The sequence below is a fragment of the Sinohyriopsis cumingii genome, chromosome 2 (assembly GCF_028554795.1).
Source record: "Sinohyriopsis cumingii isolate HCF-2022 chromosome 2, ASM2855479v2, whole genome shotgun sequence".
In the NCBI taxonomy this organism is placed as follows: Eukaryota; Metazoa; Mollusca; class Bivalvia; order Unionida; family Unionidae; genus Sinohyriopsis; species Sinohyriopsis cumingii.
The window spans coordinates 86,324,229-86,339,566 of record NC_142962.1 but is presented as its reverse complement, the minus strand read 5'-3'; the positions used below and the strand labels follow the sequence as shown (position 1 = coordinate 86,339,566).

At 33.3% G+C, this 15,338-nt stretch overlaps 1 protein-coding gene across 2 annotated transcripts in view; it reads left to right on the top strand.

Moving 5' to 3' along the window:
• LOC149805317 (putative ATP-dependent RNA helicase DHX57) overlaps positions 1–15,338 on the top strand; it is a 113,593-nt gene that overhangs the window by 34,551 nt on the left and 63,704 nt on the right. For both annotated transcript variants that reach the window (XM_089949227.1, XM_089949228.1), the window contains exons 11-13: positions 4,594–4,709; positions 8,511–8,623; positions 12,426–12,485. In XM_089949227.1, the coding sequence (XP_089805353.1) occupies positions 4,594–4,709; positions 8,511–8,623; positions 12,426–12,485 (289 nt within the window). The remainder of the gene's footprint in view (positions 1–4,593; positions 4,710–8,510; positions 8,624–12,425; positions 12,486–15,338) is intronic.

Here is a 15,338-nt window from a genome sequence, read left to right as displayed (position 1 = left end):
CTCATTTGATTATATAGTACTATGCAATATTCCATGGTCAATCCCTGAATTACCTACTTTCTCTGGGGAAAAAGTACCAGAATGAAGAAGCATAATAATACACAATGAAATGTCTTCAATAAAATTGCAAACAAATGCAGTGAAATGATGTAGTGCATTATTGTGGCTGCATGTATTGTCATTGTTGCTATTATGGCATTTGTCTAATCCCCTTAATCATTTATATTTTATGTGTACATGTTTTAATGACAAAGATAACAAACTGTACAATATTTTAAGCAAAATAAATAAATGTTTAAATGTTTGGAAAATAGCAGGCTTGGTACCTGAATCAGCAAGATTATTGTAAACTTAGGGTTTTATAGTATAAAATGCTTCATTGGAAAGGAAATTATAGATATATATCTGTATGGAGAGTGATCCAGATAGGCAAAGAACTAGCAGAACATAGAGATGAACTGAAAACATTGATAAAAGGAAATACTGGCATTTATAATGAAGAACTTTTTAAAAAAATCGGAATCTAAAAAAGACGAACTATTATCAAGTCAACTTAAAAAGTTGCAGAATTTATAGAGAGAGAAGAACACTTTTCCTGGACAATGAGAAACATTATCTAAAATTACTAGAGAGAAATCAAAAAGAGATAATCAATAACCAAATAAATCAGCAGAGGAAATTAACTTGATAATGTAAAAATTAACATGCAGTAACTAAGAATCACACACGGAATAAACAACAACCAGGAAATGAAAATGAAATGGAACAAGCATCGCCAACAGCAAGAATTACCTATCAACCAAATCACACAGAAAAAATAATGGACCCATTCAAAACAATTGCAAAAATGATCAAGCAAAAAACTTAACAGCCCCAAGCACACAAAAGGCAACCTATGCAGATGCAGTAAAAACAATGGGGCGAAGAAAATTACACAGGAATCTAACATAACCCTTTTGCAACAATACAAAGACTAATGGAAACCCTCAAGGATCTGTTGCAAACAATACAAACGGCAGAAAGAATAGGAGATTTATTAGAATGCAAAACAAGAACAGATGGAGGAAAGAAAAGAAAAAAGGAAATCGAAAAATAAAAAGAAACTGAGTTAAACCTTTCTAAGCAAATTCTAACTAATAGTTATTACATTCTTCTAGGTAAGGGATTATGATACTGTCTGAGAACCAAAATGCATGATAATATTAATTTAGCAGAAGCATTTTTCAAATACACAAATATATATATATAGATTTATTTTACTAATATTTCATTATAATATATTTATTGAGATAAATGCTTACTTTACAACTATAAAAGTATTGTATACTATCCTATCATTCAGTTCACGTAAGTAAATTCTTGCAAAAATCTAGTAACTCAAATCACAATTACAGGCAGCTGTGGAAATTTGATTAGCAACAATGCTAACTAAAAAGCATGTAGTGCTTTCCCCTGGCCAGCCGTATGCATTGGTTGCATTATACCTTCATGTCAGTTCATAGGTTGCTAGTACAGATTCCAAGCCTGGCTACACCATCCTAATGAGCCCTGATTCAGCTTCCCAGTTTGTCTACACTATTTTATTGGGGTTCAGTGCAGCATGTGAAAATAATAATTCATTACCCAGTATTTTGTAAATGATAAGATAACTCTTTACATGATCCACATTACAGCTTAGCATGTGCTAATTCTACAGGTACAGGTATCACTATTGATATGCATGATTGCACTCCATGCATCAACAAGAGGCAGGTTGCCCAATGTTTTGACTTAAGTGATTATGATGAGTCAGTTTCTGTCTTTTTTAAGAAAAAGTTCTGTTTCATGTGTTAAACCAGTTGATACTTAGTCCTCTTTAGAATTAGTGATCTTCGCAAGAGTTTATCCAGAGTTTCCTGTATGTACAAAATTATTAATTAAATATTTCATTTTTTCCATGTTTTTCATACCTTTCATTCATTGAAGTATAGTTATGGCAATACTGCATGTGATCACATGACTTTGTACTGCTTTAAGCAGGACAGGACAGTTTAGTTGCTAATTTTTTCAAGCAGCATAAAAGAATTAACATCCCTTTAACTATGTCGGTAGGGTTGGTTGGCTTCATTGTTGAAGTTTGTCTGTTTGGATTATACAATGTGTAATCAGAAGTATGGATGCCTCCCTTGACATTGCTCTCCAGATTCTTTTTCTGCAGCAGGGTGTACATCTTCAACTAAAATGATTTAGATTTATGGAATCAAGTGGTATTATTTGCCATCTGATACTAATTTGTGTTCCAAATTGATAGCAGATTTGAAGGCAGTGAGCAGTGGCTCTCTTTCCAACATTTTTCATCATGTAAAACTTTGGTGAAAAACAGTGAATTCTTATCTGCAACTAGTTGTTTGATTATCAGTGTGATGATTTAAAGTGATGGAACATGGTTTAATCTTGAATGAAACGTTATAAAATTACTTTATTATGTTTTATACTTTTGGAGAAAATGAAAATACAGTATTATATGAGGATCACCCATACATTCACTTCATATATAATTCATTAGGGATTTTTGCCACAATTTTTATCTGTTGGGTTTTCAGTACTGATTAGCTAACCCTCATCAAAAGGCCAGGGTTAAAATAAGGACACCTGCAGAAACTCGGTAGAAAATAACTATGGTGAAATTGTTTAAGGGATAATGTATATATAATGGAAAGTAACTTTTACTGTAGATACAGGTATAATGAGAGATGACATTTTCATCTGAATACATGATAACTGTGCAGGCAATCAGAGAAAACAGCTGTGAATGAATAAAGAGGAAATAATGAACACTACAACAAACAAAAAATGATGCTGGCTAATAAAAAATTTATAATTCCTATGTCTCCTCACATAAATATATATTTTTTCAAAATTCTATATATAGAAAATTTCATACTTTAAAGTTTCTTTTTTTAATAGCTTGGTTACAACTTGTAGACTATTTCTACAGAACTTAATTTTCATTCGGGCATTTCAGAATTTCTTTTTTTTTTAATTCTTTTTTTTTTTTACACCTGTTAGTATTTTTATGATACTATATTAAAAATTAGAAACCTGAATAGTTGTTCTCTTCTCTTTAGCAGTGGTCTGCATTTGAACAACTTAAGAACTTGTTTCACACATACCTCATTAGCTTGAACAATTTATGGGGAAAATCCTGATGCATATACGACATAAACACTCTTTCTTTTTTTTTATTTAATTCATTTAATTGATAGGAGCAGTGATGTCATAGTATTCAGTGTAAAAACTGGGGAAGGGTCTTCATTATGTTTGAATGGACAAGTCAGCTTATCTTTCTCTGTACATTGAAGTGAATAAGTAATTACATCAGACTACCCCACTTTCTAATGCTGACCCTGAAATGAGAACTTTGTAGTAGACCTACCTCATATTTTGTATGGATCTAATTCATACATCTGTCTTTAAAAAAAGACTTCATGTTCAGCGGAATTTATATAAGTAGTGTCGGAGAATAAACCATGGTAATTATGTGCGAGTTAAATTTAAGCACACTGTTTTAAGTATTGATTTTGAAAAAAATAGTTTGTAATGATTTGAATTGAACAGTAGTAAATAATTTAGGAACTGTTTTCTTTGCAAAACCTTAATTTCACAAGGTGACTTAGACCTACAGACCTATGGCTTGTCATGAGAGCAAGCTTTTTAAAAGACACTTACATTTATGATCAAATTTCAATGGAAAAATAAATTCTTATCACCTTTTTTGTAGTTCTTAATTTCAATGATAAAATAATTGTTAACTGGAAATGATATTAGTGTAGCCTTCTAAACTTAATCTGGCCTTAGTTAGCCTGCCCTACCCAATATAGTCTTTGTTAGCCTTCCTGACCCAATCTGGTCTTAGCTAGCCTTCCCAACCCAATAATTTCTTAAATAGCCTTCACATCCCTATCTGGTCTTAGCCTTCCTGACCCAATCTGGTCTTAGCTAGCCTTCCTGACCCAAGCTGGTTTTAGATAGTCTTCCCAGCCCAAGGTGGTCCTGGTTATCTTTCCTGACCCAATCTGGTCTTAGCTAGCCTTCCTGACCTAATCTGGTCTTAGCCTTCCTGACCCAATCTGGTCTTAGTTAGCCTTCCTGACCTAATCTGGTCTTAGTTAGCCTTCCTGACCCAATCTGGTCTTAGCCTTCCTGACTCAATCTGGTCTTAGTTAGCCTTCTTGACCCAATCTGGTCTTAGTTAGCCTTCCTGACCCAATCTGATCTTAGATAGTCTTCCCAGCCCAATCTTTTCTTCGTTAGCCTTCTTGACCCAATCTGTTCTTACTTTGCCTTCCCTGCCCAGTCTGGTTTTAGTTAGCCTGCCTGCTCAGTCTGGTCTTAGTTAGCCTGCCCTACCCAATCTGGTCTTTACTAGCCTTCCCAACCCATGGTGGTCCTAGTTATCTTTCTTGATCCAATCTGGTCTTAGCTGGTCTTCCTGAGCCAATCTGATCTTTAGCCTTCAAGCCTTTGGTTGAAGTTAGAGAGGGTCAAACCCAGGCAACTGAAAAATGCAATATATGTACAAAAAGGTAAGATGATGTATTATTATTTTTGTAGAATACAGTAAAGCAACAGTGAAGAACATGGCATTTATGGATCATACAAAAATCAACTATGATCTGATAGTGGAGTTGCTAGAATGGATAGTCCAGGAAAAACATCCAGATGATGAGGTAATTCCTGTTTGAACAATTTCAGAAAATTTAGAAAGTTTTATCATTTATATTTTAATAATGTGTTAGTTTCTAAAATAAATTAATATTTGAATTAACTCTTTATGTTTATGAATGAAGGCATTAATGAGGAATACATTTTTGTTTAAAAACACTTAAAGGGCTTTTTGCAAACCCATATCTCTGGTAAACTCTAATTTACACCATTGAAGTATTTACATAATATGCTGGCAGTGTCTTGTCAAAGTCTAGTTTGTATCAGTGTAGTATTTACATGATATATGACAGTGTCTTGGTAAGCTCTAGTTTGTGTCGGTATAGTGTTTACATAATGTACTGACAATGTCTTGGTTAACTCTGGTTTGTATCAATACAGTGTTTACATGATTGACATTGTCTTGGTTAACTCTAGTTTGTATCAGTAGTGTTTACATAATGTACTGGCAATGTCTTGGTTAACTCTGGTTTGTATTAATATAGTGTTTACATTTTATACTGACAATATCTTGATAAACTCTGGTTTGTATCAGTATAGTGCTTACATAATGTACTGACAATATCTTGATAAACTCTAGTTTGTGTCAATACAGTGTTTGCATGATATACAATGTCTACATAAACTCTGGTTTATATCAGTATAGTGTTTGCATGATTTACAAGTCATGTTAAACTCTAGTTTATGTCAGTATAGTGTGTACATGAATTACAATGTCTACATAAACTCTAGTTTATATCAGTATAGTGTGTACTTGAATTACAATGTCTACATAAACTCTAGTTTATATCAATAGTGTTTACATGATTTACAGTGGCTTGATAAACTCTAGTTCATATCAGTATAGTGTGTACATGATATATGACAGTTCCTTGATAAACTCTAGTTCACATCAGTATAGTGTGTACATGATATATGACAATGCCTTGATAAACTCTTGTTTATATCAGTATAGTGTGTACATGATTTACAATGGCTTGATAAACTCTAGTTTATATCAGTATAATGTGTACATGATATATGACAGTTCCTTGATAAACTCTAGTTCATATCAGTATAGTGTGTACATGATATATGACAGTTCCTTGATAAACTCTAGTTTATATCAGTATAGTGTGTACATGATATATGACAGTTCCTTGATAAACTCTAGTTTATATCAGTATAGTGTGTACATGATATATGACAGTTCCTTGATAAACTCTTGTTCATATCAGTATAGTGTGTACATGATATATGACAATGCCTTGATAAACTCTTGTTTATATCAGTATAGTGTTTACATGATTTACAATGCCTTGATAAACTCTAGTTTATATAGTGTAGTATGTACATGATATATGACAATGGCTTGATAAACTCTAGTTCATATAAGTATAGTATCTACATGATATATGACAATGGCTTGATAAACTCTAGTTCATATCAGTATAGTGTATACATGATATATGACAATGCCTTGATAAACTCTTGTTAAATCAGTATAGTGTTTACATGATTTACAATGCTTGATAAACTCGTTTATATCAGTATAGTATGTACATTGTATATGACAATGTCTACATAAACTCTAGTTTATATCAGTATAGTATCTACATGATATATGACAGTTCCTTGATAAACTCTAGTTCATATCAGTATAGTGTGTACATGATATATGACAATGCCTTGATAAACTCTAGTTTATATCAGTATAGTATGTACATGATATATGACAATGTCTACATAAACTAGAGTTTATATCAGTATAGTATGTACATGATATATGACAATGTCTACATAAACTCTAGTTTATATCAGTATAGTATGTACATGATTTACAGTGCCTTGATAAACTCTAGTTTATATCAGTATAGTGTGTACATGATTTACAATGCCTTGATAAACTCTAGTTTATATCAGTATAGTGTTTACATGATTTACAATGCCTTGATAAACTCTAGTTTATATCAGTATAGTATTTACATGATTTAGAATGGCTTGATAAACTCTAGTTTATATCAGTATAGTATGTACATGATATATGACAATGGCTTGATAAACTCTAGTTCATATCAGTATAGTCTGTACATGCTATATGACAATGTCTACATAAACTCTAGTTTATATCAGTATAGTGTTTACATGATTTACAATGCTTGATAAACTCTTGTTTATATCAGTATAGTGTGTACATGATTTACAATGCCTTGATAAACTCTAGTTTATATCAGTATAGTATTTACATGATTTAGAATGGCTTGATAAACTCTAGTTTATATCAGTATAGTATGTACATGATATATGACAATGGCTTGATAAACTCTAGTTCATATCAGTATAGTGTTTACATGATTTACAATGCTTGATAAACTCTTGTTTATATCAGTATAGTATGTACATGATATATGACAATGCCTTGATAAACTCTAGTTCATATCAGTATAGTGTGTACATTATATATGACAATGTCTACATAAACTCTAGTTTATATCAGTATAGTGTTTACATGATTTACAATGCTTGATAAACTCTTGTTTATATCAGTATAGTATGTACATGATATATGACAATGCCTTGATAAACTCTAGTTTATATCAGTATAGTATGTACATGATATTTGACAGTTCCTTGATAAACTCTAGTTTATATCAGTATAGTGTTTACATGATATATGACAATGCCTTGATAAACTCTAGTTTATATCAGTTTAGTGTTTACATGATATATGACAATGTCTACATAAACTCTAGTTGATATCAGTATAGTGTTTACATGATTTACAATGCTTGATAAACTCTAGTTTATATCAGTATAGTGTTTACATGATTTACAATGCCTTGATAAACTCTAGTTTATATCAGTATAGTATGTACATGATATATGACAATGCCTTGATAAACTCTAGTTTATATCAGTATAGTGTTTACATGATTTACAATGCTTTGATAAACTCTTGTTTATATCAGTATAGTATGTACATGATATTTGACAGTGCCTTGATAAACTCTAGTTTATATCAGTATAGTGTGTACATGATATATGACAGTTCCTTGATAAACTCTAGTTTATATCAGAGATAGTATGTACATGATATATGACAGTGCCTTGATAAACTCTAGTTCATATCAGTATAGTGTGTACATGATATATGACAGTTCTTTGATAAACTCTAGTTTATATCAGAGATAGTGTGTACATGATATATGACAATGCCTTGATAAACTCTAGTTTATATCAGTATAGTGTGTACATGATTTACAATGCTTGATAAACTCTAGTTCATATCAGTATAGTATGTACATGATTTACAGTGCCTTGATAAACTCTAGTTTATATCAGTATAGTGTGTACATGATTTACAATGCCTTGATAAACTCTTGTTTATATCAGTATAGTGTGTACATGATTTACAGTGCCTTGATAAACTCTAGTTTATATCAGTATAGTATGTACATGATATATGACAATGCCTTGATAAACTCTAGTTTATATCAGTATAGTGTGTACATGATTTACAATGCTTGATAAACTCTAGTTCATATCAGTATAGTATGTACATGATATATGACAATGCCTTGATAAACTCTTGTTTATATCAGTATAGTGTTTACATGATTTACAATGCTTTGATAAACTCTGGTTTATATCAGTATAGTATGTACATGATATATGACAATGTCTACATAAACTCTAGTTTACATGATATTTAATGCAAATAAGAATTATCTAAAATAATTAGAAATCATTAAAGACATTTTTTCAGAATTTTTCATTTATATATAACTACTCACAATACAGAATCATTTAATTCTTTGATCCATCAGTTTCCAGAAGCTGGTGCCATCCTCATATTTCTGCCAGGTTATGCAGAGATTCAGACCTTATATGACATGCTGCAGGCAAATAAAAAGTTTGGATTTCATCGGAACAAAGCAAAGTGAGTTGAAAGGAAAGTACATGGCTGTTTATTTAAACCTAGCTGAGTAATTCTGAATGCTAATGATTACATTTCTTCATAGAAGCAGTTAAAACAAAGGAAATGCAACTTTTCTTATTCATTTATCATTTTTCTTTTAGAAATGGATAAAGTAGTCAAGCTGTATCAGTGCCCTGAATACCTGTTTTAATTTAGCTTAGCTATTATTGTCAGTTGTTCGATGGTATTAGTGTTGCCTGGTATTTCTAGACTGATTATCTGTTTCAGAAGTATTGCTCATGAACAAAGTTTCAGAAATGGGGAATCAAAAGGTCTACTAAACAAATGCAATGTGGAAGAATAATTTAAAGTATGGATGATTTCAGTTGGTACAGGTTTGCAAAAAGATTAGTTTTTCATAACTTTATTGATTGTTTAAATTTTATCTTTAAGAGGGTTTAGATGATCCCCAGTAAACTTGGGTGTATTTTAGTGCCAACCCATGATGGGTGATAACCATTATTGGTTGCTATTCATTCTACCCCATTGGAGGTCAGTAGTTTAGAGTAAGTAAGTAGCCTGGTATCAGATGTCTTTGGACAATAAAGTTGATATGGTCTGCTATGGCAAAAATAAGCAGCAGGGCTGAAATGAGTGATGTGGCAGTAGTGAAATGTAGCCTTTGATTTCAGCAAGGCTAATGGTGGCAGTAGTGAAATATAATCATTCATTTCAGAAAGTCTAGTGCCCCAAAACAAAGGGTAACCATTGATTTCAACAAGGGTACTGTCCATGCCCCAAGACAAAGGGTAACCATTGATTTCAGCATGGCTAGTGTCACAAAACAGTGGTTAACCATTGATTTCAGCAAGGATAGTGTCTTAAAACAAAGGGTAACCATTTATTTCAGCAAGGCTAGTGCCCCAAAACAAAGGGTAACCATTGATTTCAGCAATGCTAGTGTCCTAAAAGAAGGGTAACCATTTATTTCAGCAAGACTAGTGTCCTAAAACAAAGGAAAACCATTTATTTCAGCAAGACTAGTGTCCTAAAACAAAGGAAAACCATTGATTTCAGCAAGGCTAGTGCCCCAAAACAAAGGGTAACCATTTATTTCATAATGGCTAGTGCCCCAAAACAAAGAGTAACCATTGATTTCAGCATGGCTAGTGCCCCAAAACAAAGGAGAACCATTGATTTCAGCAAAGCTAGTGCCCCAAAACAAAGGGTAATCATTGTTTTCATCATGGCTAATGCCCCAAAACAAAGAGTAACCATTGATTTCAGCATGGCTAGTGCCCCAAAACAAAGAGTAACCATTGATTTCAGCATGGCTAGTGCCCCAAAACAGTGGTTAACCATTGATTTCAGCGTGGCTAGTGCTTCAAAACAAAGGATAACCATTGATTTCAGCAAGGCTAGTGCCCCAAAATGAAGGGTAACCATTGATTTCATCATGGCTAGTGCCCCCAAACAAAGGGTAACCATTGATTTTTGTAATCTTGTCATTATAACATATATTGTGGTAATCATGTCATTGGAACATTTATTGTGGTAATCATGTCATTAGAACATTTATTTTGGTAATCTTGTCATTAGAAAATTTATTTTGGTAATTTTGTCATTGGAATATTTATTTTGGTAATCATGTCATTGGAACATTTATTTTGGTAGTCATGGTATTGGAACATTTATTGTGGTAATTGTGGCATTGGAACATTTATTGTGGTAACCATGTCAGTGGAACATTTATTTGGCAATTGTTTTTCTGGAACATTTATTTCAGTAATTGTGTCACTGAAACATTTATTTCAGTAATTGTATCACTGGAACATTTATTGTGGTAATTGTATCACTGTAGCATTTATTTTGGTAATCATTTCGTTGGAACATTTATAGAATCATATTGATTTTGACTGGCCATCCATGTGTCTGTTCATCCTATTTTCGTGTAAGGAAGGTAGCTAAAAGCTGTTGAGCCAAACCATACTAAATCTGATATTTACATGCTTGGATGGGTTCAAAGATTTGACTAGATTCTGGTGATTGTTTTTCAGTTATTATTTCTTTACAGATTCTTTAACATTTGGACTTTAACATTTTTATTACAACCTTGTAAGCACAATTCAGCAAACATCAGTTTGGGTGAAGAGGCATAATTTGGTAGACATATTTGTATTTAAGTGTCCTGATTAGATTATCAGGACATTACAGCTAATTTTCGTTTTGTTTTATACATTTTTGAAAATTGTGGACACAAGTGCTTTTGGGCAAAAACCCTGTTAACACAGCTGAGCAAATACCATTTTAAGTAGACAAATGTATATTTAGCATCCATGTTTGCATTCAGATGTAGATGACTTAATTAGACTTTCATGGCATGAAAAAAAATATTTTGATTTTTTAGGAATTATTGCTTTTGGACTGCAGTTCTTTACAAATAGAAATCTTCTGTTTCTTTTAGTTCCATCCTTTTGTCCCTCTTATTTGGACCAATGCCAAACTTGTCCTAACTTTTGTAAAACTTGTCAAACTTGTCCTAACTTTTGTAGAGCTGAAGCATTGCATGTGCTACACAAAATAATTGACTGAACTGTCTTGATTTTATGAGAGGAAACTGGACCTTAAAAATGAGGGACTTTCCATATTAAACTTGTGAAATTTCATTTCATTCACCTTGCTTGATTTTTCCATTCCTTCATTGAAGTGCCAGTGTCGCAGAATAATAGTAATTATGCTTAATTCGTGTGTGTGTGTGTGTGAGTGTGAGTGTATTAGAGGGTGTGGTTGGGGCATATGATTTTGGTCTCAAATGCAAATATTTTGAATATTTATTGGTGGAAAACAATAAATGTTAGAATATTTTGCCTGGTAATGGCCATTTGAATAATTTATTTCTCTATATAATTGTGTAGTCCACATGGTATGTTGTAATGGCCATTTGAATACTTTATTTCTCTGTATAATTGTACAGTCCATGTTGTATGTTGTAATGACCATTTTGAATATTTTATTTCTCAGTTTAATTGTACAGTCTGCCTGGTAATGACCATTTTGAATATTTTATTTATCTTTACAATTGTACAGCCTGCCTAATGGCCATTTTGAATACTTTATTGTTCTGTACAGTTGTACAGTCTGCCTGGTAATGGCCATTTTGAATACTTTATTGTTCTGTACAGTTGTACAGTCTGCCTGGTAATATAATGGTATTGTTTGGTATTTGTGTCAATGTGATGAGTAACAATTACCTTTTAAGATTCTGATGTGGTCACCCACTTAAGAGGCCTCTCCCCTCTTAGGAGGCCTCTCTCAAGTGAGTCCACCCTCTGATCATAGGTCACCTTGCCTGACATGAAATGACACATTTTTCCTTTTCTCTCAGTAGAGACCACCCACTTCATAAGACCAGCTTTTCATTGCTGAAGGGGTGACCATATGAAGGGGACTACTTTACTAAAGCACACAAGTAATATACATGAATGTACAAAGATAGATTAAATTTGTTGTGCCTGTGCACATTATTAAGATATATAGAGTAAGGCAGGCATAATGTGCATACACTTCCCTAGAAATATGCGCAAATACTTAACCAATCTGAGATATATTATGTTTTGTAAAATTATGCTTTTCAAGGCTTTTTAACTTCAAGAAGTCTTCATTGTTTAAATTCATACAGTCTTTACTAATGTCAAAAACACACTTTATTGTAAACTGCCACAGTGGATTCAAGTCCATGCCATTTGCTTTTTTAACCATATGAAAATATGTTCTGGTAATTTTTCCCGTTTAATTTGAATTTTTCATTTGTTTTATTTGGTAGATACAGGATTATTCCACTTCATTCTACACTGTCCAGTCAAGAACAGCATGCAGTATTTTCGTAAGTGAAATTCACTAATGCTGATATTTGTAACTTTTGGTACATGTTCTGGATGTTAATATGCCATCAGTCAGGTGCTAATAAACATAAGAGGTTTGTTTTATTTTAAAAACCAGATTGTACTCTTAAGCCCTCAGCTGGAAATAATATTGACATGTATATCTGCTTATGTTCTCTGCCCATCCATCCATCTTTCTGTCTATCATAAGCTTGCTTGTAAATGAAATGAAACAATGCCTAGTTATTCAAGGAATTTTGTTGAACTGTGATTCCATCATGTACTGTGTTCATTAGCAAACTTTGAGTTTTTACCTGTTTTACAGTTTGAAGATATCTCTGTGGTTGTGGGCATATCTTTAAGATATCTATGGTTGTGGGCATATCTTTAAGATATCTGCACTTGTGGGCATATCAGTAAGATATCTATAGTTGTGGGCATATCATTAAGATATCTGTGGTTGTGGGCATATCAGTAAGATATCTCTGTGGTTGTGGGCATATCTTTAAGATATCTGTGGTTGTGGACATATCAGTAAGATATTTCTTGATCTTGAGTTACTGAATCAGTATGTCTGGATCATATTAAAATTTGCCGTTTTGAATAAACAAGTGGTGGAGAATCCCTCAAGTTAGATGTTCCATCCACCTTAAAACCATATGAGGCAATGGCTCACACAAGAACACTTGATACCAGAACACTTGATACCACTACAGGTTTCCATAACTCAATAAGCCAACTTCTTATGACTCTTGGATGAGAAACAGTTAGTACCAATCACAATTAAAACCTGCCATTCCACTATCACTGGCACACTTTGTTATTGTGGAAGAGAGTTTGTGTGTGCATGTGATTCAGATTTTTAATGTAGCTTTAAAAAAATTTCAGTCATATTACTACGATGTCTGCAGTGTGGCAGTTTATAGTGATGTCTAGCATTGGGGCATCATACTGCAGACATGTAGCAAGATGTCCCACTCAGTCACATTATCCTGACACAAGGCCAACCAGTCCTAACACTAACCTCTTAACAATGAGTGCCAAGTGAAGCAGCTGTTAGTACCATTTTTATAAGTCTTTGATATGACTTGGCCAGGAACCCACGGCCTCTCACATCCAAGGCAGACACTCAAACCACTAGACAACCAGAGTAGTATGTGGAGGAAACCATATCAGACAAACCAAAGACATCGAATCTTCTGTTCATTTTGGATTTCACCTGTCATGTGACACTGAATCCTTGCTAAAGTAGAATTTAACAAGTGTACAAACCTGGCTAAACAATACATTATTTGAACTACTCTCAAGAGCTTCATTGGTTCTCCTCTCATATAAGTCCTGCCTCCTCACCACATTGGCAAATGATAGGCAGCATCAGCAACTACATGTCCATTTGGTTTACCCATCTACATGCAGTTCCAATAAGATGGGTCAGTATCACTCATGACACCCTGCTTTCATTGCCAGGAACAGGCTACCATTCATGGGTAATCAGAAATCAGACTTTGGGAATAATTCCTGTAGACTCTGAACTTTTCATGTCTAGATCATGTACAGGACCGAGCGTGAGCTCAGAAATGGTACTTAAGGAAGACTGAGCCATTGAGTCAGGTGAGATCATCCCTCTTCTTGCCATCAGAAGATGGAATGACAATATATCAACACACTTTCACCTGGATACAATGGGGTATCTGTTCCACATATTGGAAAATGCCCTACAGCAATGAATTAGCTTTATATCTCAGCTCACAAAGGTAGGATAGTTGCCTGAAACATTGTATGTGAGCAAAACTGTTATTTGACTGTTATTGTTCATGCCATGGGATGGAGATCTGAGTATACTTCTCCAGTTTTTATATCAGAGATCTTTCATCCTAAAATTCTCAGCTCAGTCAGTTGATTCCATTACCCATGATGCAAAGGGTTAACTTTCTAGGTCATTCAGTAGCTTCATAAGGACACAGGTTCACAATTTCTGGTGGATTTGCAGGAGAGAATATTTTTCCTTTTCAAAGTCACTCCCCCACATAAGGAATCTATTTTCCAGTGAGGTTCAGAGATGCTCCCAGGGTATACAATCGTTTTATTCATGCAAAATTTGTAAAAATTCACTCACTTGGAAAGTGATGATGCACAAGAACTCCTACAAATTAATTTCAAATCGCGCATATGACATATGTACTCTGTACAGAATATAGCTTTACTCATCTTTTAAAGCGCTTGTAGAAATGGTATAAATTTTATAGCACTTGTTGCAATGTGCATTTTTTTTAACTGTTTACACATCTAGTTTCTTCAGTTTGATATGAATGGTTGTGAAACTAATCTTGATTGGGACATTGGGCCCAATAACAAGCGTTATGTCAAAGTTTGAACCTTGCATTAAGGAAGTTTAACAAATGTGCATTTATAATACGGGTAATCCAAAAGACCCAAAATGGGTGATTCCCAGCATTGTTTAGCTTTAGATAATGATTTAGTTTGGAAAATTCTGGATGATCATTGTATTAAAGGCAATTTATTTTTGAAGTTAGAAAGTATATCAGATCATAGGAACTGGAAAAGTGTTAATGAAGATAACAGTGAGGGATTTTGAGCCCCAAAATGGCAGTAAATATGAATCCAGTGTACATGCTAGACAGACAAAAATGGCATGCTTGTGAACCTTTCATTTCAGTAGTATTTCAAAATGTAGAAAAGGCAGACAAGTCAAATTTATAATATAGACAATTTAAATGCAGACTGGACTTTTCATTTCTTTTCTCATCAGAATTTAGCCCTGCAGGATTATGTGGGTTATGATAAATATAAGAAAAATAAGAATCTAAAAATGAAATTGAAAAGTAAAGATATTT